Source organism: Vipera ursinii (assembly GCF_947247035.1).
Source record: "Vipera ursinii genome assembly, chromosome: Z".
NCBI lineage: Eukaryota > Metazoa > Chordata > Lepidosauria > Squamata > Viperidae > Vipera > Vipera ursinii.
The window spans coordinates 52,542,207-52,569,376 of NC_139517.1; the positions used below are offsets into that span (position 1 = coordinate 52,542,207).

Below are 27,170 nucleotides of genomic sequence, written 5' to 3' on the forward strand. Positions count from 1 at the left end.
CCACCACAATGGATTTGGAATGAAACAAACACAATGTGCTTTAACTGCAGACTGTCAGCTTTAATGTGAGGGTATTTACATCCAACTCAGGTGAACGGTGTAGGAATTGCAACAGTTAGCATATGTGCCTCCCACTTGGTAAGGGACCAATAGTAATGGGACAGAATAATAATCATAAATCAAACTTTCCCTTTTTAATACTTGGTTGCAAATCCTTTGCAGACAATCACAGCCTGAAGTCTGGAACGCATAGACATCACCAGACGCTGGGTTTCATCCCTGGTGATGCTCTGCCAGGCCTCTACTGCAACTATCTTCAGTTCCTGCTTGTTCTTGGGGCATTTTCCCTTCAGTTTTGTCTTCAGCAAGTGAAGTGCATGCTCAATGGGATTCAGGTCAGGTGATTGACTTGCCCATTGCATAACATTCCACTTCTGTCCCTTCATAAACTCTTTGGTTGCTTTTGCAGTATGCTTTGGGTCATTGTCCATCTGCACTGTGAAGCGCCGTCCAATGAGTTCTGCAGCATTTGGCTGAATGTGAGCAGATAATATTGCCCGAAACACATCAGACTTCATCCTGCTGCTTTTGTCAGCAGTCACATCATCAATAGATAGAAGAGAACCAGTTCCATTGGCAGCCATACATGCCCACGCCATGACACTACCACCACGCTTCACTGATGAGGTGGTATGCTTAGGATCATGAGCAGTTCCTTTCCTTCTCCATACTCTTCTCTTCCCATCACTCTGGTACAAGTTGATCTTGGTCTCATCTGTCCATAGGATGTTGTTCCAGAACTGTGAAGGCTTTTTTAGATGTCGTTTGGCAAACTCTAATCTGGCCTTCCTGTTTTTGAGACTCACCAAAGGTTTACATCTTGTGGTGAACCCTCTGTATTCACTCTGGTGAAGTCTTCTCTTGATTGTTGACTTTGACAAACATACACCTACCTCCTGGAGAGTGTTCTTGATCTGGCCAACTGTTGTGAAGGGTGTTTTCTTCACCAGGGAAAGAATTCTTCAGTCATCCACCACAGTTGTTTTCCGTGGTCTCCCGGGTCTTTTGGTGTTGCTGAGCTCACCGGTGCGTTCCTTCTTTTTGAGAATGTTCCAAACAGTTGTATTGGCCACGCCTAATGTTCTTGCTATCTCTCTGATGGGTTTGTTTTGTTTCTTCAGCCTAATGATGGCTTGCTTCACTGATAGTGACAGCTCTTTGGATCTCATCTTGAGAGTTGACAGCAACAGATTCCAAATGCAAATAGCACACTTGAAATGAACTCTGGGCCTTTTATCTGCATATTGTAATTGGGGTAATGAGGGAATATCATATACCTGGCCATGGAACAGCTGAGAAGCCAATTGTCCCATTACTATTGGTCCAAGTGGGAGGCACATATGCCAGCTGTTGTAATTCCTACACCGTTCACCTGAGTTGGATGTAAATACCCTCAAATTAAAGCTGACAGTCTGCAGTTAAAGCACATTGTGTTTGTTTCATTCCAAATCCATTGTGGTGGTGTATAGAGTCAAAGATGTTAGAATTGTGTCGATGTCCCAATATTTCTGGACCTGACTGTATGTATATATATATATACATATATATACATACATACATACATATATATATATATATATATATATATATATATATATATATATATATATATATATATATATATATGTTTGTGTGTGTGTGTGTGTGTGTGTGTGTGTGTATGTGTTATCTATCAAAACAACAAGAATTGTTTGGGGAAAAGAGGAATTCAACTAAAATCATTCTGTCGATTACAGATTATAGAAATCAATTGTTAGTGATTGTTTTAAAAATGTAAACCCAGACAACATACTGTTCACCAATTATTAAGTGATTTATGTTAAAAAAAAAACCAATAAATTATATTACAAAAAAGTGACATGTGACTATTTTTCACATTAAGTGAAAATTAACCATTGCAGCATCCCCATGGTCATGTGATCAAAATTCAGCTGTTTGGCAACTGGCCTGTATTTATAAAGATTGCAGTGTCCAAGGGGTCATGTGATTGCCATGTAAAACCTTCCCAGCTGGCTTCCAACAAGTAAAGTCAATGGGGGAAGCCAGATTTCCTTAATGACTGAATGATTCACTTAATGGCAATGATTCACCTAACAACCATGGCAAAAAAGAGGTAATATTGGGTGCAATACTCTTTAACAATTGCCTTGCTTAGCAGCAGAAATTCTGAACCTCATTATGGTCATACTTCAAAGATTACAAGTTTCCAGGTTACTTTTGCAACTTTCTTTACAAGAAAAGTCAATAAGAAAACCATGTTACTAATTAAAAAACTGCAATGATTCAACTGTGGCAAGAAAGGACTTAAACTAGGACAAAACCCACTTAAAACTGCTTTAGCAATGAAAATTTGGGCCTCAATTGTGGTTTATAACTGGAGAATTTACAGATGCAGATTGAACTGAGAAAACAAGAATTAAAGGAAAATAATTACAGCACCTATAAGACTATAGATAACAAGGAAAATAACCTTTTCAGAGAAATGCAGGATCGATTGTTAAGGTGACAAGGGGTAAAAAATATTTTAAGTCCACAAAAGACAGATAATATTTGGAAGTGACTTAGATAGCTTATTCACTGAATTATACGTTAGCAGGAAGAGGAACAGCATAACACGATTCACATGATTCTGTTATAGTCAATCTCAATAAAACTAGTTTTAACCTTCCGATAGAGTTGAGCCAGTTGGGTGTAGTAGTTAGTGTATCAGGCTAGAAAGTGGGAGACTGTGAGTTCTAGTTCCCCGCTGGTATAAACGCAGCTGAGTGTTTGGGACTTCCCTAGAACTGAGGCAAGGACAAACCACTTCTGAAATCTTACCAAGAAAATTGCAGTGAATAGTCCAGGTGGTCACCAGGAGTCGAAACCTCAAAGAAGAAGTATAGATCTCCTGAAAGAATTTTTGCATCTGAATGCAGAATAGCTATAACAGCTATAGCAAAATTCTGAGTAGCAATAAATGAATATTAAATTATATATTATAATTACATTAGTTTTACAGCCAAAGTAGACTTTGGATTCTCATATTTCTTATACTTTTGTTTATTAAAGAGTACAGACATATGATTGTGGGGAGAGACTAGCTGATTGGTTTACAAAGTTTCTCGGTCGACAGTGTCGCCTGATTAGACAGAGTTCAAACTTCAAAAGAAATTCTTCTAAGAAGAATAAAAAAGGTAATTATTTTGTATATTTATTAGAGAATAATATTGCAAATATTAAAGACATTAGAGCTAGATAATGAGTTATAAATAAAAATCCAATCACCATAATAATATATGGACATATTTTTAGGATTTCTAAAATATACTTAGGAGCAATTTACTTTAATGTTTTTAATTTACCTCAGTATTAATGTACAGCATATTATGTAAGCAAAATGTTTCCAATTAATGAAAGGCTGCCCTATTTGCAAATTGTGACTCAATTGTGGTATTATGTATAATGGAACTGAACATAGACGTACCGAAGGTGAAAATGTATTTAATAGATGGCTTCAAATAGAGAATATTTAAATAGAAGCAATATTTATGTTTCACTATTTGAGTTTAGTAACTAGAAGCCCTGTAGTAGAAAATAGATTTTTTATTTTCACTATTTCTGATAACACTTTATACTGTTTGTATTTTAGAAGAGACTCTAGCTGCAGTTCCTTCACTTTCCTTAGTAAATGAAGCACAGTATCTCCTGATAAATATGACAAGTATTTTACAACTGAGAGAACAGGTTACTGCAAGGTAAGTACTCGGTTTTCTAAAAAATAAAAAAGCTAATTTCTTTGCCTTGTGCATTTTATGCCATTTTAATAACCAAGATATTTTGGTCCAAGATACTTAATTCAACCATGCAGAGTCTGTGGGATCTGACATTTTTATCAACATAAAAACAGCTTGTATCACAATAAAGCCCCTTTAAAGACTGACAAATACAAAAAGGGAGGAATTTGCATTACAATACTGTCACATTGCTTTCATCATTTGCCCTCCTCTAGGCACCTTGGCATTCCTGCATTATAGCTTGTTTTCATAGGAGTGGAAGACAAGAATCCTTATACCATCATTGTCCAATCTTTTCTTGAAAACCTCCAGTGATAGAACATTCACAACTCCAGGATACAAGCTGTTCCATTGATTAATCATTCTCACTCTCAGGGAATTCCTTCTTATTTCCAGATTGGTTCTCCCTCTGATGAGTTTTCACCCACTGTTTCTTGTCCTACCCTTAGGTGTTATGGAGAATAAATCGATCCTGTCTTCCCTGTGACACCCCTTCAAATTTAGAAGGTGGCTATTAGACCTCCCCTAAGGCATCCCTTGTTAGGCTAAATACCTCTAGTTTCCTTAGCCATTCATTGTATAATTTAGCCTCCAGGCTCCTCATCATATTAGTTGCTCTTCTAGGACCACAGGATCTTTTTTATATAGTGATGGCCTGAACTAGATGCATTATTCCAAATGTAACCTAATAAGTGCAGTATAGAGTAGTAGTATCACTTCCTGTGATGTTGATGCTATCCCTCTGTTGATGCAGCCTAGGACCGCATCAAATATTTGGGAGATGTAGCACACTGGTGACTCATAGGTACTTAAGAGGTGGCTCATCTGGGCACCTAGATCTGTCTAATAGGCACTATTGTTGAGCTATATACTGCCTATCCTATACCTGTGCATCTGTTTTTTCTGCCTAAGTGCAGGACTTTATTTTTCTTATCACCAAACTTCATCGTTGGATAGACCCAATGTTCAAGTCTGTCAGTATTCTTCTGAATCTTGAATCTATCTTCCAGAGTGTTGGCAATTCCCCCAGCTTGGTGTCATCCACAAATTTTATTAACTCCCCTTCTGTCTCCTTACCTAGATCATTTATGAAGATATTGAAGAGTACTAAGCCCAACACAGAACCTTGAGGTATTTCATTGCATCCTTCCTTCCCCATAGATTTAGTTCCACTGAGGACTACATGCTAAGTGCAGTTGGTCAGCCAACTGAAAATCTGTCTGGTGGTGGTCCTTTCTATCCCACATTGTTCTACTTTACCAAAAACTAGGTTGTGATCTACTTTATCAAATGCCTTACTGAAGTCTAAGTATACTACAGTATATCCATAGCATTTCCTTGGTCCACTGATACAGTCACTTTATTAAAGAAGGCAATAAGGTTTATTTGAATGATCTGTTTTTAACAAAACCATGCTGACTGCTAGTAATCACCTCATTTATTATTAGGTGGTTACAAAACTGCTGCTTGATTTTCTTTCTAGGATTTTCCCAGATATTTATATTAAGCTGATTGGTCTGTAGTTTCCTGGGTCCAGTTTCCCTCTTTTTGAAGATTGGGACTGTTATATACTGGGTTCATTGCTTGAGGCGAGTGAGTTCAGCAAGAATCATTCTTTATTTGCTTATAGGAACTGAACTGAGAAACAGTGCTACAAATGCAGCTATTTATACCTTGGCCTCTAGGTGGTGGCCAATAGTTTTAAAGCAACCTATTGCTGCCCTAGAGGCAGCCAATGGTGGCGCTGGAGATGGGTTGTCTGAGGAGCTGGGAGCCGTTAGCCAGCTTCCCTGCTTAAACAACCTTCCAGCTATTAATCCCATGTGATACTCTTTAGTAAGACAAAACCCAATACATTACATCCCTCCCGCCTAGAATGTACACACATTATAACAACAAAAGGAATGATTACAGCAATTACAAGTTTTACAGAGATACAAAGAGAAGTATGCAAAAGTACACCTTTTTCTGTTTGCTAATACAGAGGCTCTCCTGGCTAGCAGCAATTCAATGACACATACAACATTATAGCTCAGTTATTTTGGAACAAAATCTTGTAAATATGCAGGAGGCCTGTCAACCCTCGTGGAACACTTGGGAGACCCGGGCATTCCCCGGTCTACCAGCTTGCCCACCAGGCTGGGTAGACAAGGGTCCATAAGTTCAAGCGAGTCTGGCTGACTCGGAATTCTCTGGCTGGCCATTCCAGGTCGGCGCACCCCAGAGTCTAATCCTTCTGCAGAGTTAGCACAGTGGCTGTAGTGTTCTGGTTGACTTTCTCCATCAGGGGCCCCATGCTGCACTCCCGGGCTTTGCCCCTCTATAACCACCTGCCCGTTGCTCTGACTGCTTGGGACCTCAGAGCATATGGATTTATTGGCCTGGCTGCCGGTTTGAGGTCTGGATGGGACCTGGGATGAAGTCCTCGCTTTGTGACCATTCTGGAAAACATTTCCTAAGCTGATCGATATGGTGATGAACGACTCACCCGCCCTCTAGGCCCACTTCGTATGAGAGAGGGCCCGACATTTTGGTGATTTTCCCTGGCACCCACAAGTTTTTAGTTTAGTTTAGTTTAGTTTTTATTAAATTTTTATACCGCCCTTCTCCCAAGGGACTCAGGGCGGTGAACAGGGCATATGATAAAAATACAAAACTACAAAAGTTAAAATAGAATTAAATTAATGCCCAAGATAAAACAATAAAATATACAAATATTTAAAACCCAAATTAACTCCCCATCAGGCCAGGCCAGCTTGTTCAAACAGGTGGGTCTTTAACCCGCGCCGGAAGGAGCTGAGATCCGGTGCCATCCGGAGCTCCACCGGCAGTTGATTCCACAAAGCCGGGGCGCCCACAGAGAAGGCCCTCCCCCTGGGGGCCACCAGCCGGCATTCTCTGACTGGAGGCACCCTGAGGAGGCCCTCTCTGTGGGAACGCACAGGGCGGAGGGGAGTTGACGCCGGCAGCAGGTGGTCCCCGAGGTATTCCGGACCCATGCCATGTAGGGACTTGAAAACCATCACTAAGACCTTGAACCTCACCCGGAAGACAACTGGTAACCAATGTAGCTCGCGGAGCAAAGGTGTAACATGGGAGTACCGGGAAACTCCCAAGACAACTCTCGCGGCCGCATTCTGTACCAGTTGGAGCCTCCGAGTGGTCTTCAAGGGAAGCCCCATGTAGAGAGCATTACAGTAGTCAAGGCGAGAGGTCACGAGCGCATGAGTGACCGTACACAGGGCATCCCGGTCCAGATAGGGCCGCAACTGGCGCACCAGGCGAACCTGGGCGAAAGCCCCCCTAGTCACAGCTGCTACATGATCTTCCAAGGTAAGTTGTGAATCTAGGAGGACTCCCAAGTTGCGAGCCCTATCCACGGGGGGCAACAGCTCACCCCCCATAGAAAGGGATGGAACATTTTGAATGTCCCGGGATGCCGGAATGTACAGCCACTCAGTCTTGTCCAGGTTGAGTTGAAGTCTGTTCCTCCCCATCCAGACCCGAACCGCCTCCAGGCAACGGGACATCACAGCGAGGGCATCACTGGGGTGGTTTGGGGTAGAAATAAAAAGTTGGGTATCATCAGCATATTGATGATACCCAACTCCAAAACCACGAATGATCTCACCCAGCGGTTTCATGTAGATGTTGAACAGGAGAGGCGAGAGAACCGACCCCTGAGGAACTCCACAAACGAGAGACCTAGGGGCCGATCTCTGCCCCCCTGCCAACACCGACTGCGAACGTCCCAGGAGATAGGAGGAGAACCACCGAAAAACTGTGCCTCCCACTCCCAATCCCCTGAGACGCCGCAGCAGGATACCATGGTCGATGGTATCGAAAGCCGCTGAGAGGTCTAATAGGACTAGGACAGAGGAACATCCCCTATCCCGGGCCCTCCAGAGATCATTCACCAGAGCGACCAATGCCGTCTCCGTGCTGTACCCGGGCCTGAAACCCGATTGGTACGGGTCCAGATAATCCGCTTCATCCAGGACCAGAGGGAGCTGATGCGCCACCACACTCTCAACAACCTTCGCAAGGAAGCGAAGGTTGGAGACTGGACGAAAGTTGTTCAACACAGCTGGGTCCAAGGCAGGCTTCTTGAGGAGGGGTCTCACCACCGCCTCCTTCAAGACGGTGGGGAAATTACCCTCACTCAAAGAAGCAGATATCACCGCCTGGAACCAGCCTCGTGTCCTCTCCCTAGCTGCATAAACCAGCCAGGAAGGGCACGGGTCCAATAAACATGTGGTGGAGCTCAGCCTCCTCATAATCCTGTCCACTTCATCAGGGGTCACAGAATCAAACTCCTCCCAGATAACATTGACAAGACCGCCCGTGTCCTGATCGTCAGACTCTGCCCAGCTGGAGTCCAAACCGGTCCGAATCCGAGCGATTTTGTCCGACAGATGCTGACCAAACTCCTCGGCACGACCCTGTAAGGGATCCCCCCTCACCTCCTGATTAAGAAGTGAGCGAGTCACCCTAAACAGGGCGGCCGGGCGATTATCTGCGGACGCGATGAGGGTGGAGAAGTAATTACACCTCGCCACCTTCATCGCAGTGAGATAAGACCTAATATAGGTTCTTAACCGCAATCGGTCGGATTCGGATCGGCTGGACCTCCAGCAGCTCTCTAGGCCCCGTTTCCGACGCTTCATCTCCCGGAGCTCCGCGGAAAACCATGGAGCTCGTTGGGATCTGCACCGGGTCAGGGGCCGCAAGGGTACAACTCGGTCCAGTGCCTCAGTGGCCGCCCTTTCCCAGGCTTCCACTAAGGCATCCGCCGAGTTGTGAGCAACGGAAGCAGGTGGGGATCCCAGCGCTGCCTGGAACCCATCGGGGTCCATTAAGCGCCTGGGGCGGTACCATCTAATTGGTTCCGTATCCCCACGGCGGGGGGTGGTAAAACGGAAGACCAGCCGCCGGAGGTGATGATCCGTCCATGACAGGGGCATAATAAATGGAGAGCCCCCACCAAGATCATCCAACCATCGTCCAGATAAAAAAACTAGGTCCAGGGTGTGGCCTCCCTCATGAGTTGGTTCAGAAATTACCTGCGTCAGGTCCATGGCCGTCATGGAAGCCATGAACTCCCGAGCCAACTCAGATGACCCTCCCAGGGATGGTAGATTGAAGTCACCCAAAACTAAAAGTTTGGGGAACTCAATCACCAAACCGGAGAGGACATCGAGTAGCTCAGGCAGGGCTGCCGCTGTGTGACTAGGCGAAATGTACACCAGCAGCAAGCCCAACTGCGCCCCCGAACCAAACCTCAAAAAGAGAGACTCACACCCGACTATCTGAGGGACGGTGGTCTCCCGCGGACATAAGGTCTCCCTGATAACTACCGCCACTCCCCCGCCCCTACCATGAGCCCAGGGCCGGTGTAACGCTCGGAAACCTGGTGTTCCCATGCCCATAGTTCCAGGCCCACACCCCGTCACCCACTTGCAACCCCCTCGGGGGTCTTGGGCAAGAGGCCTCTGCTGCCACCCTGTCTGGCTGCAACCTGTCCAGTTTTGTGATTAGTCACCTCCCCCAGCGCAACTCTGCTGGGCTTTTGCCTATTGTCGTGCATGGTGTGGAATGTTGCCAGAGCAAAAAGTCGGCCAGTCTGTGGTGCCAGTCCCCAGTCACTATGCACCTCAGTGATTCTTTTGTGGTGTGCACCATTCGTTCAGCTGGCCTATTACTAGATGGGTGAAATGGAGCCGATGTTGCATGCCTAATGAGGTTTGCCCTCAGGAAAGCCTGAAATTCTGCTGCAGTGAATTGAGCCCCTGTTGTTGGACACTACGATGTCTGGTAGCCTGTGCATTGCAAAGAGTTTCCTAAGCACCTGGATGGGCCTAGCAGTAAACACAAGGCCCAGGGGCCAGATGCGGCCCATGAAGTGGTTTCATGTGGCCCGCGGACCCATCCTGGAAACAGTGAGGAAATGGCCCCCACTGCCTTGGCCCTAGCCCAGGCTGGCCGGGAGCCAATGTACAATTTCATGGTGGCCATCTATGCTGAAACGCATTCAGTCTTAGCTCCACAAGGCCGTCTGGAAACATCGAGGTACCAGCCCCTGCCGCGTCAATCCCGCCCCCTGGGCGCGCTCTGGGGAGGTATCACCCTTTGTGAGGAATGAAGAAATGTACCATTGCCTGGAAGTGGCCAGCACATGGCCCTGCCTACTTCGGGCAGGCTAGGAGCTGGGCAGCATTGTGCTTCTCTTTAGATTCAGGCCACCTGGCTCAGCCTCTCCGCACTGTGAGGAGAGCACCCCGCTGCCTGCCAAAACCAGGCAGGCTGGGCGCTGGCAGCATTGTGCAAATAACATCGACTTTCATGCTGCTCATGGTATCCCCTCCCCCAGAGCTCACCAAGCCAGATATGTGAAGTAGGCGAGGGCCATGTGCTGGCCACTTCCAGGCGATGGTACATTTCTTCATTCCTCACGAAGGATGACGTTTCCCCAGCTGTATTTCTTGCCTGTTTTTCTCCCTCCCTCATCTCAGATATTTTCCTACCACTCTTAGGAAGGAAGGAAGGAAGGAAGGAAGGAAGGAAGGAAGGAAGGAAGGAAGGAAGGAAGGAAGGAAGGAGAGGGAGGGTCTGAGGGAAGTCCTCCCTTAGTCCTTCCCTGCTGCCCTTTCACCATCCCCTTGCCCCGTCCTCCTGCCCTATCCTGGGGGGTCTCCCATCCTATTGCTAAGGAAGCTTTTGGATACAAAGCCAGGTCTCCTCACATGGAGAGGGAGTGGGTCTCCCTCTTGACTTTGCTCTTGTACCCATCATAAGCAACCTGGCTAAGGAGAGCAAGCACAGCAGCAGCAGCCTTGAGGAGGTAAGTGCAGCTGGGTGCCCCCTTGGGGAAGTGGGGCTGGGCTTAGTGCCACAGGTGCTTGAGGGCTGGGCTGGGCATTTGACCTCCGTGCCACAGTCCAGCCCCCCCCGCATGGCCTGAGAGGAACAGTGAGGCTCCTCCAGTGGACCATGCCTTGGCACTTGTCCCGGTCCCATCTCCTTCTGCCAGAGACCCTCAGATCTGCCCCATTCCTACCCAGGCCCCCATAGGTACCCTTGACAAGTGTAGAGCTGGCCATGCCCACCCAGTAGGCCACACGCATTCCAGCCACGCCCACCCAGTAGGCTGCGCCCACTCTGGCCACACCCACCCGGCCCCCTGAGGGCAACCGCAATGCTGATGCAGCCCTCATTGAAATTGAGTTTGACATCCCTGTTCTAGGGGATAAGATGTGGGATGTCTGTCTGTCTGTAGTGAATAACCCCAATAGCGGTTTATGGTCTGTGAAGACCGTGAAGTCCCTGCCAAGCAAGTAGTCGTGGAATTTTTTTACTCCAGCTACTATGGTCAATGTCTCCTTATCAATTTGTGCATAATTACGCTCTGTGGAGGACAATGTCCTGGAATAAAAAGCAATCGGGATTTGAGTCCCATTGCTCTTCAAGTGACTTAGGACAGCCCCCACCCCTATGGGGACACGTCACACGCAAGGCATACCCACATTGATTCCTCAAAGTGAGTGATCGTGGAACTGATGGACAGTAGAGCCTTCAATTCCTGAAAGCTTCTTTCGTGAACACTAGTCCACTTCCACACAGTATTTTTGTTCAAGAGCCGGTGTAATGGCTCTGCCACTGCAGCCTTGTTAGGAAGGAATGCATGGTAAAAATTTAGGAGGCCTAGGAATGCCTGAAGCATTGGGGCTGGGTGCCATCTGAATGGCTTTTACTTTTGACTCAGCAGGGTGGATGCCGTTGGCATCAATACGGAAACCCAAGAACTCAGTTGAAGGGACTCCAATACTACACTTATTCTTCTTAAGCTTCAGGCCTGCTTCACTCAGCCTTTGGAGGACGGCTCTGAGCTTCCTTGCCAGCACCTCGGTGGACTCACCGGCGATGAGCACGTCATCAAAATCCAGCTTCTCCCACCTTTCTAAGATTTGAGAGATTTAAGGTGCTGGTACTTACCTTGAAAGCCCTACATGGCTCAGGCCCGGGATACTTGCAGGACCATCTGCTGCCGGGAACGAATTCCCATCGCCCAGTACGTTCACACAGAGAAGGCCTCCTCAGGGTACCATCGGCTAGACAATGTCGGCTTGGGACCTCCAGGGGAAGAGCCTTCTCTGTGGGAGCGCCAGCCCTGTGGAACCAGCTCCCCCCTGAGCTTCGGATGGCCCAAGATCTCCAGTCCTTTCGCCGTGGCCTCAAAACACTCCTTTTCCACCTGGCTGACCTGGACTGACAGGGATTTTAATTATGTTTACAATTTTAACTCTAATCTTTAATTTATTTCAATTTTTAATTTTAATTTACTGTACAGACCTTTAATTTTTGGTGTTGTTAGCCGCCCTGAGTCCTTCGGGAGATAGGGCGGGATATAAGTCCCATTAATAAAATAAATAAATAAATAAAAAATAAATATAATTGGAGGTGATAAACATATCTAATATTCCTCCTTATTTTTTCCCCTCAGTGCAGTGCAATGGATTAATCAGATTTGGATGTTACACTTGTTAATTCAACACTGCTATAGAGTGATTGATAACACTGCTATTCTCCAAATTGTTTTTAGGCCTCTATTTATATAATGTGTAGATTGTACACAAAAGAGATATATGTGTACTAGAAAGTTCAGCCCATTAAATTTGCAACTAGCTGAATGTTTGCATTTGAAAATTGCTCGTAAATGGTTCTGCAAAGTGAATGGGATGCCACAAATTTCCCTGCAGTGCTATTCAACATCTTTATAAATGAGAATAAGAATAGTAGTCACATTTTGGGTGATTGGGTCCTTTCTGAGTAATGAGGGACCACCTGGGTAAGGAGGCAATGTGGGAATTCTTGCAGGGCTGCTGTGAGAAATCAGCTCAGAATCTCTAAAAACAAAATTGTTTGACTTCACTTAGAGTTGGATTCTGAGCAAACACTTTGGAAGTGACTAAGACATATCTGCGCCCTATTATCTGAAAGGAATTTGAATCAGTTGATCCTGAAGAAGTGGGCTGGGTCCTCTTGGCTGTTAGCTCACTTGTGTCCTGTATCTATGCCTCTTATGATTGATTAAGGCTTCCTGGAAGTTGGTTGGATGCAAACAGTGATGAATATCTCTGTGTTGGAAGGGGTGGTACTGTCTGCCTTGAAAGAGGCAGTGGCACTTCCTTCTCAAGAGACCATCCTTGGACTTAAGTCTGGGTTCAAGCCATGGTACATTACTGAAACAGCATTGGTCATGCTTGTGGATGACCTCTGGGGGTGACAGCTGTAGGGGTTGGGATTGTGAGGCACTTTTTGCAGTTGTTCCTTTCCTTTCTCTGTGGAAGGTTCAAATTGGTGTTTGAGGGCTTGTGTCATTCCATTCTTCTCTTTAACCTCTCCATGTTAAAGTACTAGAAATTCAACAAGAGACTGGAAAGCTAGAAAAGGTGATTAAATATCACAGCCTCATTCCCAAATAGCAGCTTACCCTCCAACTCCTGCCATCAACACTCTGATGGCATTCCATATCTCCCAGCCCTTTTCCACTCTAAACCTATTCATGCAGTAACTTTAGACAGAAAAGACAAAATATAATTGTACCTAATAGTCATTATGAAAAATACTAGAAGCCATTTTTATTTTTTTATATCTTTTTTATATCTAGCTCTTTTTCTGTTTTCTTCTATAGGTAGTCCTTGACTTATGGTCAGTCATTTAACAATCATTCAAAGTTCCAAAGCCCAGAAAGCACTTCCACCCATCATAAAAACTTGCGCGAGTACACACACACACACACACACACACACACGAGCTTGTGATACCCCTCACAGCCCTCATGTTGCCTCCCCGGACTCGAGACTTTTCCCCCTCTCCTGACTTTACGGAGGGGAAAGCAAAGTGGACAAACGGCGTGCGCCCTCCCAGAGGACTCATCCCGTGGCAGCAGGTGGGAATCGAGGCCCACGTTCTATAGGTGTTTGTTTTGCTGATGCACACCAGGCGAAGCCAACAGAACGTGGGTGTGGAGGGAGAAATGTGCCCACCTGACTCCCTCCCCCCACTGTTTCACAGCATTTAAATCTTTTCCATTTCTGTGATGGCCAGCCTGCCTGCCTGCCAGTCAGTTTCCCTTTCTGGGCTGGCAGAAGTGCACGGCATTGCCTGTATCGCAGGCTTAAAGTCTGAAACAGCCGGGCTGTTGGCTGACTGATTGCCTTTCTCCCCCCCACCTCATCTTTCCGGGGTTTTTTTTAACTTGCGCTTTAGAGGCAGTGTAAAGGCAAACTCCAGGAGGCATGCATGGGGCGAGTGTCTCGGTTGCCTTCCTCCCCCCTGCTCTGCTTTTTTTTTGCCCTTTCCTCAATGGCCTTGAACATGTGCTGAGGAGGAGCAGGGGCATCCAGCCCTTTTTCTCTCTGCCACCACTGCTGCCAGTGCCATGTTGAAACAACCATTGCTGCCGCCCTCCCCTCAAACTGCTGTGCCTTCCTTGGGCTCCCCTCCTGCGACCACGCTGCCACCACCTGTTTTCCGCAAACAAGTGAACTGGGCAGGAGCCCAGGTGACACCAGTACTTGTGGCTTTTCTGCAGTGCACACCCAAGGGCTGTTTCATTCCTGTTCGGCCTCTTGCAGGACCCGGGCTGCCTGCACTGGCAGGAAATGCAGCACTTCTTTTTCTGCAGCGGTGGAGCACAGGCATTGCTTGGTGGCGATTCTGCGAGATGTGCCTTTGCAGCGGGTTTCCCCTTCTGTTAGATATTGGAGGTTTGAAAGGCAAGCTGCTCCCGGGGCATAAAAGTAGAGGGTCCTGAGGAGAGGCCAGGATCAGTGCGCACAGCTCCAGCTGATTGCAGTGGTAGTCAGCCTCACGGAGTCTTCAGGCAGAGATTCAGCTGGAGCTGCATAAGGCATTGCCTGGGTCCTGCTGAAGGGGAGGGAAGAGATGATATTGAAGGGGGTTAGAGAAGAGATGATATTAAAGGGTAGGACTACCTGTACTTTATCACTTTTTTCTGTTTTTTGGGGGGGTCACCAAGTTTTTGACATCTTGCTAGGCGACTGGTGGTACTTGAATATTGCCATATTCTAAAAGTGGTACAATTGGTGAAAAGGTTGAAAAGCCCTGTCTTAGTGCACTTTTAGTTTTGTATTCCTTCCTTCCTTCCTTCCTTCCTTCCTTCCTTCCTTCCTTCCTTCCTTCCTTCCTTCCTTCCTTCCTTCCTTCCTTCCCACTTTTTCTTTTCTTTTTTTAATAAACATTTTATTAATTTTCTATTTTTACAATCAAGTACCTAATAGACAACATGATGACTGAGTCCATTGGTGATCCCATGGTACATGTAAGCTTCTTCAAACTAAATCCAATATTTCACTCTCCAATACATCCACTCTTCTTCTGATAATAGACATTTTTCCACACTAAGCAAATACAATTCTTATTGTTGTGAGTAAATATACAATTGCCTATCAACATTTGTTACATTTTTCTAATAGTGTCAATAATATCACTTTAGAATATCTTTTCTAACCAAAGCATATCTTAATTACATTTGCACTCAATATCCATTTATTCAGTCTTTAAGTCTTTATTTTTGGGTAACCAAAAGCTTCCCTTATTCAAAGTTCTTAGCATATTCTTATTTACCTTTTCATACTAAGATATGATATTCTGATTACAAATCTTATCTAGTTATAATAATACATCTATTTCTAACAATCTATTCTTAACCATATTCAAACATCTAATATAACATCCCCTCTAATAGGTCAAAGCTTCTATTTCCTTCAGTCCTACTCTAGCTTTTTTCCTTTTCCAACTAACTTTCCAAGTCATCAAATGATTCTTCCTCTATTTTTGTGTATATTATTTGAAACAAGAGAAACAATTTAGTTAAAAGTATTTTTGGAAGAACTAGCTCATTGATATTTATTAAACAGCCTCCCTCCTTATCCAGTTCCCCACAGTTCTGTTAATAGCTTTATCTTCCTTTCCATCAGCCTTATTCTCTAGTATGCTCTGAAACCTTGGTTTGTAAAATGTCTTTTCCATTTCCAATATTATCATTGTGTCTTCTAAGTCTTCATTTATCTGAGTCTGGTCGTTAGTTTCTTCCTTTAGATCCACAATGTTTGTGTCAGCATTCTTTAGTTTTCCTTCTATTTTCTGGGTTGCTGGTTCCTTCTCTGTAGTTATTTTTTGAGTTTGTAGATTTAAATTAGAAAATTGTTCTTTTATCTCCTTTGTGTTATTTTTAATCTCATCATGAGTTAAAGCAATTGTTTCTTGTATTAATTTCAACATGGAGAAAATTTCTTTCTATGGTTCATCAGTATTTTCTTGGTAATATGGCAAACTGAGGCTTCTGGAGTCAGATGTTAAGGATGGTTTTTTACTATTTAGAGCTAAGTATGGAACATCCATTTTATTTTTTGTAAGTAACCTTTATAAATTTATCCAATAGACTAGCTGTTCTTAAACCTCCCCTAAACAGATATAAGTAAAATTCATTTTTTTCCTGTCCAATGAGAAAAATATCCTTTCTGTCCAGGGAGAAAAAAGAACCATTAAAGATTGTTTAACAATTGAGATTTATAATTCATGTTCCATCATATCAGGCAATAGTGTATGTTTCTTCTACAGGAAAATAGTTCCACAATACAGTGCTTGTCTTGAAGCTACCACTTTTGCATAAAGGTTACTGACTTCCTTAAAGCCTAACAAGTACCAGGAGAGGCTTGCAGTCTCCTGATGGCCAGCTAAACACAGAGCCTTGTTTGAAAGCCTCTCCACTATTGGAACATGGCATTGGCCCTTAATCTGGCTAGGTTCTTCCACTCTGCTGGGCTCTTTTTGGCTTTTTGCTGCTTATCTGCCTCGTTTATGGATCCAGCTGGGTGGCAGGCCTCCCAGGACCTCCCCCATCCATGAGGTACCCAATGCTTGTTTAACAACTCACATGGTGACATCAGGGAAAGTGGGGGTGTCATTAAGCAAAACTGTCTAATGGTTTTCACCAGTTGTACCCCATTGAGCAGGCTATCATAGGTTGAGGGTTATCTCTAATAGCATTTGCATTAGACAATTTAAAACTTACTATTTTGTATTTGTATGTGGACTTTTTATTGTAACTCTGCCTCTAATTTGCAATTGTTCCAAAGATTAATATATACTTTTACAGTTAGACTTGTATATCTTGTCTCTATTACATTTTAAATAATAAGCTTACTTTTACTAAGTTAACTAAACTGAGATTATGTCTCATTTCTGTTAAACTATTTTTTCCCCTTTGTCTCTGTGAAACAGCCTAGGTGAATCATTTCTTCCTCAGGAATTAATTTATCGATTTCGGGCCAACATTGTTATCAGAACAAATGAGCCATTTGAAGAAGACTTGTGGGATCAAATTGCCATTGGTCCTCTACGTTTCAGGGTATGGAATGGCTGTAGCTCTCTTTTGCATTTGCAAAGCCTAATGAGAAAGACAAGATGCAAGAAACCAAAAGTGATCCTAGAAAATAATATTGGTTACTTATAAAGGTTAAAACAGCAGTTTGCTTTATCTTGTGCATAGATTATAGTTCAAACTAATCTTTTTGGATCAAACAAACAGAAACTGCAAACATATCTTGCTGTTTTCTGCTGGAACTGATATTTGACAACATGTGATTCTCAACTCAGGGGTAACACTGAATCTTTAAGATTAATAGCTTTGTTTTTCATAAAGTTATCTTAATCTCATTCAAAACCAATTACGTTAGTAACTGTCACTTTGGTAATTAACTCATAGGTTAATCATGTACAAGGAGTCATCAACTTACAAATTAAACCAAATCCATTTTACGCAATGGGCATTTTTTGCCGGGAACCAGAAGTAAATACCAGACACTAGCAAAAAACATCAAAAACCACAGTCATGTTATTGCAGGATGCTGCACATAGGTGTAAAGGTGACCCTGATAACAAACGCCAAAATGTGATCAGATTACCAAGGGGTATGTTTGGCCATTATAACTTCAAAATTGTACATATCTTTTGGTAGGTCTGTCATAATTTCAAACAGTCAGTAAGTGACTGATTGAAAGTCTAGGATTACCGTCCTATACTATGTGAAAAAGTACTGGGAATACTTGTCTAATCCTTTTTCCAATCAGTTTCACTGGATGATGCCTGATCTTAATGTTTTGAGACAAAAAAAATTCTCCTTGAAATTTCATGTTTGATTTTATACATTCTTTCAGTCAGGTTCTTTCCTCACTATTTTCTAAGCTAAAGTGTCCCAAATACCAACTTTTGGTAGAGAAAATATTTGAATCTTCTTACAATTTTGGTTGTTGTTCAAAACTCTAGTTGAATCTGATCTGCGTCTGATCTAAATCTCTGAACTTGGAATCTCTTCAGAGAGCTGAAGAAAGAATTAGACTCTCCTGTTGTCAAAATCAAAATGAACCAAAAGACATTACTCAGAAATTGGAAGAGATAAGGTATAACTACACCATTCTATGATGCGAATTGGTGCTGGGGTGATTCTGCCCCTTAATATTACCTGACATTACCTTGAAAACTGGTTAATGAATCATATTTCATTGTATCCATTACAAAATCTGTGTTGGGATAAAGGAAAACACTATTTTAACACTAATATAGCTAATGACAAAAGTCTTTCTCAGTTATGCACTAGAAATTAGATGAAGGCAGCATTAAGAAACAAGAAAAAAGAGATGGCAAAGACATGGTTTTTTCACTATTAGATGCAATTCAGGAAAAGTTTGCATATTTGTGTAAGAATTGAAGATTAAATGTTATGTATTACTTTTTTAAAAAATAAAAGACAATGTGTAGTCCTGAACTTTCTCCACCTCAATAAAGCTCCAAATATCATATTTTAAAAATTGTTTCCTTTAAAATTTCAAAGCTGCTTCTTTGCATTTAGTAATTTGAGATATGCCACTTTGCAGAATAATTAGAGAAAAGTATCACCATTAGGTTCTTATGCTGAATTTTAAAAAAGGCTTTACTTTTACCAAACTAGGATAAAAATAAATAATAGAAAATACTTGTAGCTCAGTTTTACATTTTGGCTGTGGTTTGTTTTCCAAGCTTGTTTCAGTATAATTTCTGAACATTTCATTACCAAAACAGGTAACATCATCAGCAAGATTTTCTTGTCCAATTCCCCTTAGCTTATAAATGTCTTGTGTGCCATTGTGGTCAGTTGGTCACAGCTTTTAAATAAATAGTGAACTATTAATGGGGAGAAAAATTGTTGAAAAACATCTTGAAGAGAGAGACAACCAGCATAACTAGGTTTTGCAATAAATAGCCTTAGAATCTATAGGGCCTGTAGATCAACCTTGATTTGCACTTTCTAATTGTTAAGCTATTTCTCCCTTTTTTCCTCTGGTATCAAACCAAGAGTAACCTTTCATAAGGAATGACTCTTAATGAATATTGAAACGCAAATAAGCTGAAGGCTGTGAATGGCTCTGTATAAATTAGTGAAATCCTGACATCTTATTTCAAGAAAGATAAGCAGTCTCCTTAAGAAGCTATAAGCAATGATAAGCTTCCCATTGCACAGTTTTGCTAGAGAGTTTCTGAGAAATCAGCCATTGATTGGACAAAGAGGAAAGTGATCAGAGAAATCAAAGATTTTTATTCAGTTTTTATTGAATTATTGGAATTACGATGTGGTCTTTGAAAACACTGTAGAACATTTGGTTCTGCAATTGGTTTTATCATCAAAGGGAATAAAAACAAGATGACATGGTTATATATTTTATTGTACTAAATATATAATTAGGGTTGCATTGAAGTTTTAAAAGCTTTAAAGATTTCCCATATCCAGTTGTGACTTAAGGGGCACTACTCATGAGGTTAGTGCCAAGATACTCTTTAGAGAAGAGGAATATTATTGTCAGCACTACTAGTACAAGATTTTGGAAAGGTAATAATAACAATGAGGGTTATCCTTGTTCTGCGGGCAAATTGTTCCAAATTGTTCCATTGTTCCATACAAAATGCCCATTTTTATAATTCAAGATAGGTGGAGACATCAGGATGCATTTTGTATTTCCATGGGCTGAATGGGCAAAAACTATTTGCCCTCTCAAGGCACAGGAGTTGCCCTGTGAATGATATGGAGCTTTATAGTAACATTTTCAACAGCATTCAGAAACTTAGTGATTACTCCATTGCAAGGCAGTAATGAGACTGTCACATAAGTATATGGATTATTACGTATATTTTGCATCAGCTGAAGTTTCCAAATGAAGTTCAAGGGCAATCCCCTGTAAAGCAAATTTCAGTAAACTAAGTGTGAGATGAAAAGGGCATGAGTGACATTCAGTGGTTCAAGCTGTAATTGGACATTTCCAATTGCTCTTCTAACAAGAACTGATGATTCAAGAGAATCCTCAGTTTGTAGCCCTACTCTGCATCTGCAGAGCAGCTGCATCTCTTAACCAAGAATCAGCAAGGTTCTCCCTTGACTGAGGGGAGTCTATTTCTCCCACTCCAGGCAGCCTCCAGGCATCTGCATTCATCTGCATTCATCATATCACCTACTCCTGCTCTAAAGGGCTATAGCTTGTAGGATCATGTGGTAGAAGTGACATGACAGCAGTCTTCCAAAATTTAAATGGCTGTCACAAAGAAGAGGGGGTCAATTTATTCTCCAAAGCACCAGAATTCAAGATAAGAAGTAACAGATCAAGGAGAGATCCAACCTAAAACTAACAAGACATTTCTTGACAGTGAGAATAATTAATCAAAGGACGGCTTGCCTTCAGATGTTATGGGTGCTACATCACTGGAGGATAAGAAGAGGTTGGACAGCCATTTGTCTTGAATGGGTTGAGGAGGGGGTTGGGCTAGAAGACCTCCAAGGTTCCTTTCAATTCTGTTATTCTGATTAGTTCATAATATTTTCTGTAGCTTGGATTAGGAATGGGAGAAAGGTCAGGCTGGCTGTCAAATGTCCTGAAGGTTTTGTCTTAATTAGGTTTCTCTTAATACCCTATTAATGGGAACATGTTGGCTCAGTGGTTAAAGATGCTCTAGCCCTCCCCCCATAGTCCAGTCAGGCACAGCCAATCCAGCACTGCCACATGTTATGAGAAACTCTGAGGTGTTTAGGTTGATAAAATTACACACTCAGGGCAAATGGCCTTGCAGATTCCAGTGCGCCAGCATGAACCAGATTCCAAACCACTCTGCTGTTCCTCAACTGTCAATCCCCCCATCCTAATTTCCACAAGAAAAGAATACTGTTTTATTGCCCCTTTGTTCCCCCCTCCATTCCCCAATCATTAGCAGAATGCTAACAAGGTGCCAAGCCGAAACTGGTGGATCTGACAGATGCTGAGCTTGTCAGCTGAAAAGCTGATAGCCCAGGTTTGAGACCCATACACAGCATGATGGGGTGAGTTCCTGTTATTTGCCCCAGTTCCTGCCCACCTAGCAGTTCAAGAGCATGCAAATGCAAGCAGGTAAATAGGTACTACTTCAATGGGAAGGTAACAGCATTACACGTGCCTTGATGTATAGTGATGCTAGCCAAGTGACTATGGAAGTGTCTTTGGACAATGCTGGCTCCCTCAGCTAAGAAACAGAGATGAGCACCACCCCCTAGAATCAGACACAACTGGATAGGGGAAAGTTTTATCTTTTAATACCCCATTATCTAAGTTAGGAAAACGTAGCATTTGTCTTGAATCAAGACATATTTGATCACTTTCTGAGCTGATTCAACACCAAAATAGTTTAGGTGATCTTTGCCACAGTCCTAGCAAAAATAATTGCTAGACACTTCCTGCTAAGATTGCCCAGCATTTTTCCTGAGTAATATTTCAGAATTTTTCTGTATAAATTTCAGATTTTAGGACCATGTCACAGATGCCTGGTTATCTGCATTAATCAACAAACTGGAGAGCGAAACAAGGACTTTTTGCAAAAGTTGTCATCCATTAGAGATAGAAAGGTCAGTGTACAAGCACTGGTGTTTTAATGATCCAGTCTTCTGATCTTTTTCTTTCACTGCTTGTTTTCTTTACTGTAAAAATATTGTCTTAAACTTTTGTCATTATTTAATATATACAGTGTTCAAATGAATATTTAAGACAAAGGCGACTAGTTAAAAAAGTGGAAGAATTCTAAAGAGAATTATCATTTTACCTAATGATGTGGAAGTACAAAGAAAGAGGTAGTCCTTGACTACCTGTCCTAGCCTGGGAACACAATGTCATTCTGGAGATGGTTAACAGACTAACCCACGTCCTGCCCATGTGCATCTTGATCCCATCTTTCCCATCTTTGTTAATTTTAACTCACTTTCAATTTATTTATTATTGTAAATATTTTATTTTGTTGTTTTAATTGATTGTAAGCCACATAGTCACCTGTAGGTGAAATGGGTGGCACATAAGTTTCATAAATAAATATACCTGAGGCAACTAGAGAAAGGAACTATATACATGCAGTGACCATTTATTTATTTATTTATTTATTTGCCTGTTTGTATAGTTTCCACACATTTCCATGTTTATTTATACTATTTCTTAACTGCCTATCTCCATCAGAGTTAAATTCTCTGTGTAAAGCTTTTCCACTCCCCCTGCCCGCCAAAAAACCCTGAAATATTCAGTTTGAGTACCACTTTCTTCAGCCATTGGATTCCTCTAATAAAATATATTGGGGGAAATTCTGGGGAATTTCTTAAATTCTCCAGATTAACCTCTGGAGGTGGTGCCATTTTTGGTCAGAAATGTGGTATCTGACAAAACTAGAGAATGATAGAAATAATGAATAAGAAGGAGCCATTGTTTATCTGTCATTTTGGCTGAGTGCAGGAATGCAGAAATCAAATTGAATATGTGTGTGTTTAAATTCAGCTAGAATACATACAAAGGGAGACCATTATGTCTTTGAGTAATTATTGCCACTGCAAATATTATAATATTCAGTTAGAAAATCAGCATAAATTTAAATATGTTTAAAATAAGAATAGTTGTAAGTATCATTTGAAGTGTGGATCTTCTTTTTTATTGTTTAGTAAATTTGTCTTAGTTCCAGAATTTTATTTATCCAATCCAGGAGAACTGCAGGTTGATATTGCATAACCTATTTCATTATGGCTACTATAAGTAGACTGCAATAATCAGAAACTATTTGTTTCCATTTAATGTTTGTCCAGATTTTTACAGTCTAGTTCTGGAAGTCTTGATTTCATCATATAAGCTGATGAATGTGTTGTACCTTTTTTTCAGACTAACTTTGGAATATACCTGGAAAATCACTCTGAGACACAATTCTCCCTTTCTAATAGCTTATTAGTAGGATCTGAGATACTTGTATTAAAGAACACTACATCTTCAACCTCAACAGAAGAGAATAAAGCAGAACGCTCACATTTGTTGTGAAATTTCAATCCTCAATATGGGTAGTATGCTGTGATTATTTTTGAGCAATTCTGAGTTAAATCTAATAAAATTGCATTCTTTCCTGCAATTATTATACCTTTATGTAATTCTTATATACAGGAATTATTTAACATGATGTAAAATGTAAAATTGGTTGCTTAAGAACGACTATTCTGCCCACACATCAGCATTTCCAATAAGAGCAGGGTTTTTTGTAGTAGATAGCATTGCAGCTTTTTGGATCCTGATTTAGTAGAGCTTTTTAATTTCCTAATGAGTGCCCCTAGCCATCCTGTTATGCTTTGGTATACTCTGCCCACAGCCATCCCAACCAAAATACAACAGGAAGAAAAACAAATGAAAGCAAGGAGACAACAGCAGATGGTAGCAGGATGGCTATGGATACTCACTAGGAAGATGAGAAGCTCTACTAAATTGGGATCTAAGAAGCTGCATTATTATTAAAATTATTCTAGCAAATGTTTACTGGAAATAATTATATTTTATTATTTTTAATATTATTTTTATAATTTTATATAATAATACAGTTTTAATAGAACAATATAAGATATACAAACTGGAAGAAAAGAAAGAGAGAAAAATGCAAAGAAACAAGGAAAAATAGTATAAAAAGAAATCCCCCCCCTCTCCTTAAGAAAGATATTTCCCCTCATCATGGCAAGTATTAGCAATGGCATAATCTCTTCTTAGCTAATAAATATAAAATTTTTCATCCCATAAGCCATCTTCTTCTTCTATCCAATTACAGGCAAAAAATCCAAAACTGTTTAAGATTTTAAAATTAACATGTATAAAATTTAACTTTCTACATCACAACTATTAGAAAAAATAATTAAAAGGTTCCAATATTGTAATGTGTAGATCAGGGTGTCAAACTGGTGGCCCGTGGGTCAGATGCGTCACACACAGGGCACACCCACCCTGGCTCTGCAAAGGCAAAAAAGTCACAAACCATCATGATACATTATGTGACGTGATCAAGTTTGACACCCATGGTGTAGATAGGCCTCAACTTATGACCAATCATTCAGTAACTGCTATTACAATAGAACTCAATCACATTTTATTATGATCATAAACCAGCATAGGAAGGGTAGAATACAAAGAAGTAAGAATTTGAAAAGTTAAAAAAATACAAAATACACAAAATTAAAAAACTATAACATATATGTAAAACCAGCAATCTAAAAAAAATTATATAGGGAGATAACAATATAATACAAAACACTCAACTAACAAATCATTAAGTCAGGTTTGAGGCATAGGCCATCATTTGACAGATTTTTTTCACTGCTGCACAAAACCTAGCAACACTGTATTGATGAGATAAGATTAGTAGAAATGTCTATAGTGTAAGCACTGTATGCTTTATTATTTCTATACACAAGAGTCCAAGTCACAGAGGTATTGGCCCTTCAGATGGAAATTTTTCCTGTATCTGCCTTCAAGAAAAGCTCAGAAGAATGGATGAAGGCCCTCTGGTGGTTCGGTACTTCAAGATTGAAAAAGTGTATAATGGGCAAGGCAAAATACCTTTTGTATTCACTGTCAATAAAGGTTGGGGGCCTGGCTAGGTCAAGTTGGAGCTAGGTGCCTTCTATATCCTATTTAATAAGAGCTGTGGCCTGATCATATGCAATGCTGAGTAGAATTCTTGGAGAGAAGCCCCATATTTAGATTTTAATTGCCCCTGCTTTATTCCTTGTGTTGTAAGTCATTCCTCATAGTTAAGGGGTGACGCCAAGAGGAAAAAGGATAGTTTGAGACAGTAGTTGAGTATGATCATCCAAACTTTGGCCTGTTTCCATGGGCCTTTTTCAAATGTCAGGGTTGTATTAGAAACACATTTGGGGATTTGAAGGGTCGACCTTAAAATTTGGATTGAACAAATTCTAATGATTGCAAAGTTGTAAAAGTGGCCCGGTTGGGCACCATAAAGAAGTTAAGCTATTGACATGGCTTTGAATAGTTTGAGTGTTCCTGATATATAGAGGCCACCTCAACACAAATTTTTACTCTCACAAACTTGCAGATAGACAAGAGGTGGCTTTTTTCCCTTACCAGATAAATTTCAAAATCAATGCATTTAACTCATCAAAAAAAATCTCTAATTTTATAGGTATTGTTTGGAATAGGAAAAGTACTTTTGGTAAAATATTCATTTTCACTGTCACTATTCTTTCCAAGATTGATAATTATAAATTTTTCCATGTTTCCAAATCTGATTTTATTTGTTTTAATAGTTTAAAATAGTTACCTTCTTTTAATGTCGCACAGCTTGATGTTATGTATATCCCCAGGTATTTAACTTTAATTTTCTGAAGATTTTTTTCCTGACAGTTGATTTTTTTTCTTTTTCTGTAAGGTTTTTAACTATCACTTTAGTCTTATCTCTGTTTATTTTTAATCCTGCTACTTCTCCAAATTCTTCAATCTTTGTCAATAATTTAGGCCTTGTCTACAAGGGATCTTCTAATATAAATACCAAATCGTCCATGAATGCTTGTAATTTATATTTTTCATCTTTTATCTCCATACCTTTAATTTCTGGATCCTGTCTAACATTTCTATTCAGCACTTCTAGAGTTAAAATAAATAATAATGGAGATGATATACACCCTTGTCTTGTGCCTTTTTTAATATTAAAATTCTTAGTAAAATCTCCATTTACAATTACTTTAGCCATTTGTCTGACAAAACAATTCATTGTTTTCAAGGTCAGAAAGGGCAGCTCTATTTTGCATGGAGATTATGGTCCAATCTATCACTGAGGTTACATCCTAGGACTATTTGGATTTCATTAATAAGTAACATATGTTTCCAGTTCAATTCATAAGGCTCTGAAATGGAATTTCTGCCTCACTGAGGGCATCATCATCACTATCACTTTAGCCATTGTCTATCCATTGCAGGATGGATTATTGGGAGATAGTTCTTTAAATCATCTTGGGCTTCTTTTTTGTGTATAAGAACTTCAGCATTTTTCTATGCATCTGCTATTTTTCAATTGTGGTCATAAGTCAAGGACTACTTGTAGTAAAAACTAGAACCCCAAAGTCACTGTTGCTCTTCATGCTTTACTCTTTGTTTTGCTCATATGAATGAAATCCATGTAATGATAGGTTATCAAATGTCCATGGTTCCTGGAGGAGTATAATGTCATAATGGAAGAGAAAGTCAATAAGGCACACCCGGCATACATCAAAAACATTTTGGAAGCAGTAGAATTCAGCTTCCAAGATCTGCAAGTGGGCATCACACACTGCCCATAGGCTACCATACAAGGACAGATTATGCATTGTAAAGCTAGCTTGGAGGTGGGAGATACTTCAAATGTAATCTACAGGATCCCCTGCATGGATTGCCCCTGTGACTATATACTGTAGGACAGACAGGGAAGAGCTAACCAAGATTGCAAGAATGCAAGTACGAGGTCAGACGTGAAAATTCAAACTCATTGATAGCCTCACATTGCAATGAACAATGACATCCATTCAGTTTTGTATTTACTAAGATTGTTGGACAAACAAGCACAAAACAGCCAGGGAAGTGATTGAAATGTGTAAAATGGGCCTCTCATCAGTCAACGAGTGCTGATTTACCACCAGCTTATCAAATACTTAGGAGGTGAGGGCTTGGCAGCACAAGGAAATGACAGCCAACAACTTAATAGCCAGCCATCAACACCACAATCAACAACTGGAAAGTCATACCCAACCAGGCACCATATAAATATCACACAGAGAATAGCTCAAAGCACACACTCTGCTAGAAAGAAATTTCCTGAGGATGGGCTCCAGCATGAGTCCAAAAGCTCAGCAAACTAAACTTCTGGTCTTGGTGACCGACCCAGATTGGATCCTGCAATATTATCCTGGGACACACATATTCA

The 27,170-nt window shown here is 41.4% G+C and overlaps 1 protein-coding gene across 1 annotated transcript in view; it reads left to right on the forward strand.

Annotated features, from left to right (window-relative positions):
- The window catches only part of MOCOS (molybdenum cofactor sulfurase), a gene marked incomplete at its 5' end in the record, with an annotated part of 117,389 nt that extends 94,055 nt beyond the window's left edge, over window positions 1-23,334 (forward strand). The window contains 5 exons of the mRNA XM_083377081.1: window positions 3,112-3,236; window positions 3,692-3,797; window positions 17,145-17,271; window positions 21,715-21,819; window positions 23,105-23,334. Of these exons, the coding sequence (XP_083233207.1) occupies window positions 3,112-3,236; window positions 3,692-3,797; window positions 17,145-17,271; window positions 21,715-21,819; window positions 23,105-23,257 (616 nt within the window). The 3' untranslated portion in view covers window positions 23,258-23,334. The remainder of the gene's footprint in view (window positions 1-3,111; window positions 3,237-3,691; window positions 3,798-17,144; window positions 17,272-21,714; window positions 21,820-23,104) is intronic.
- Window positions 23,335-27,170: the final 3,836 nt, after the last annotated feature.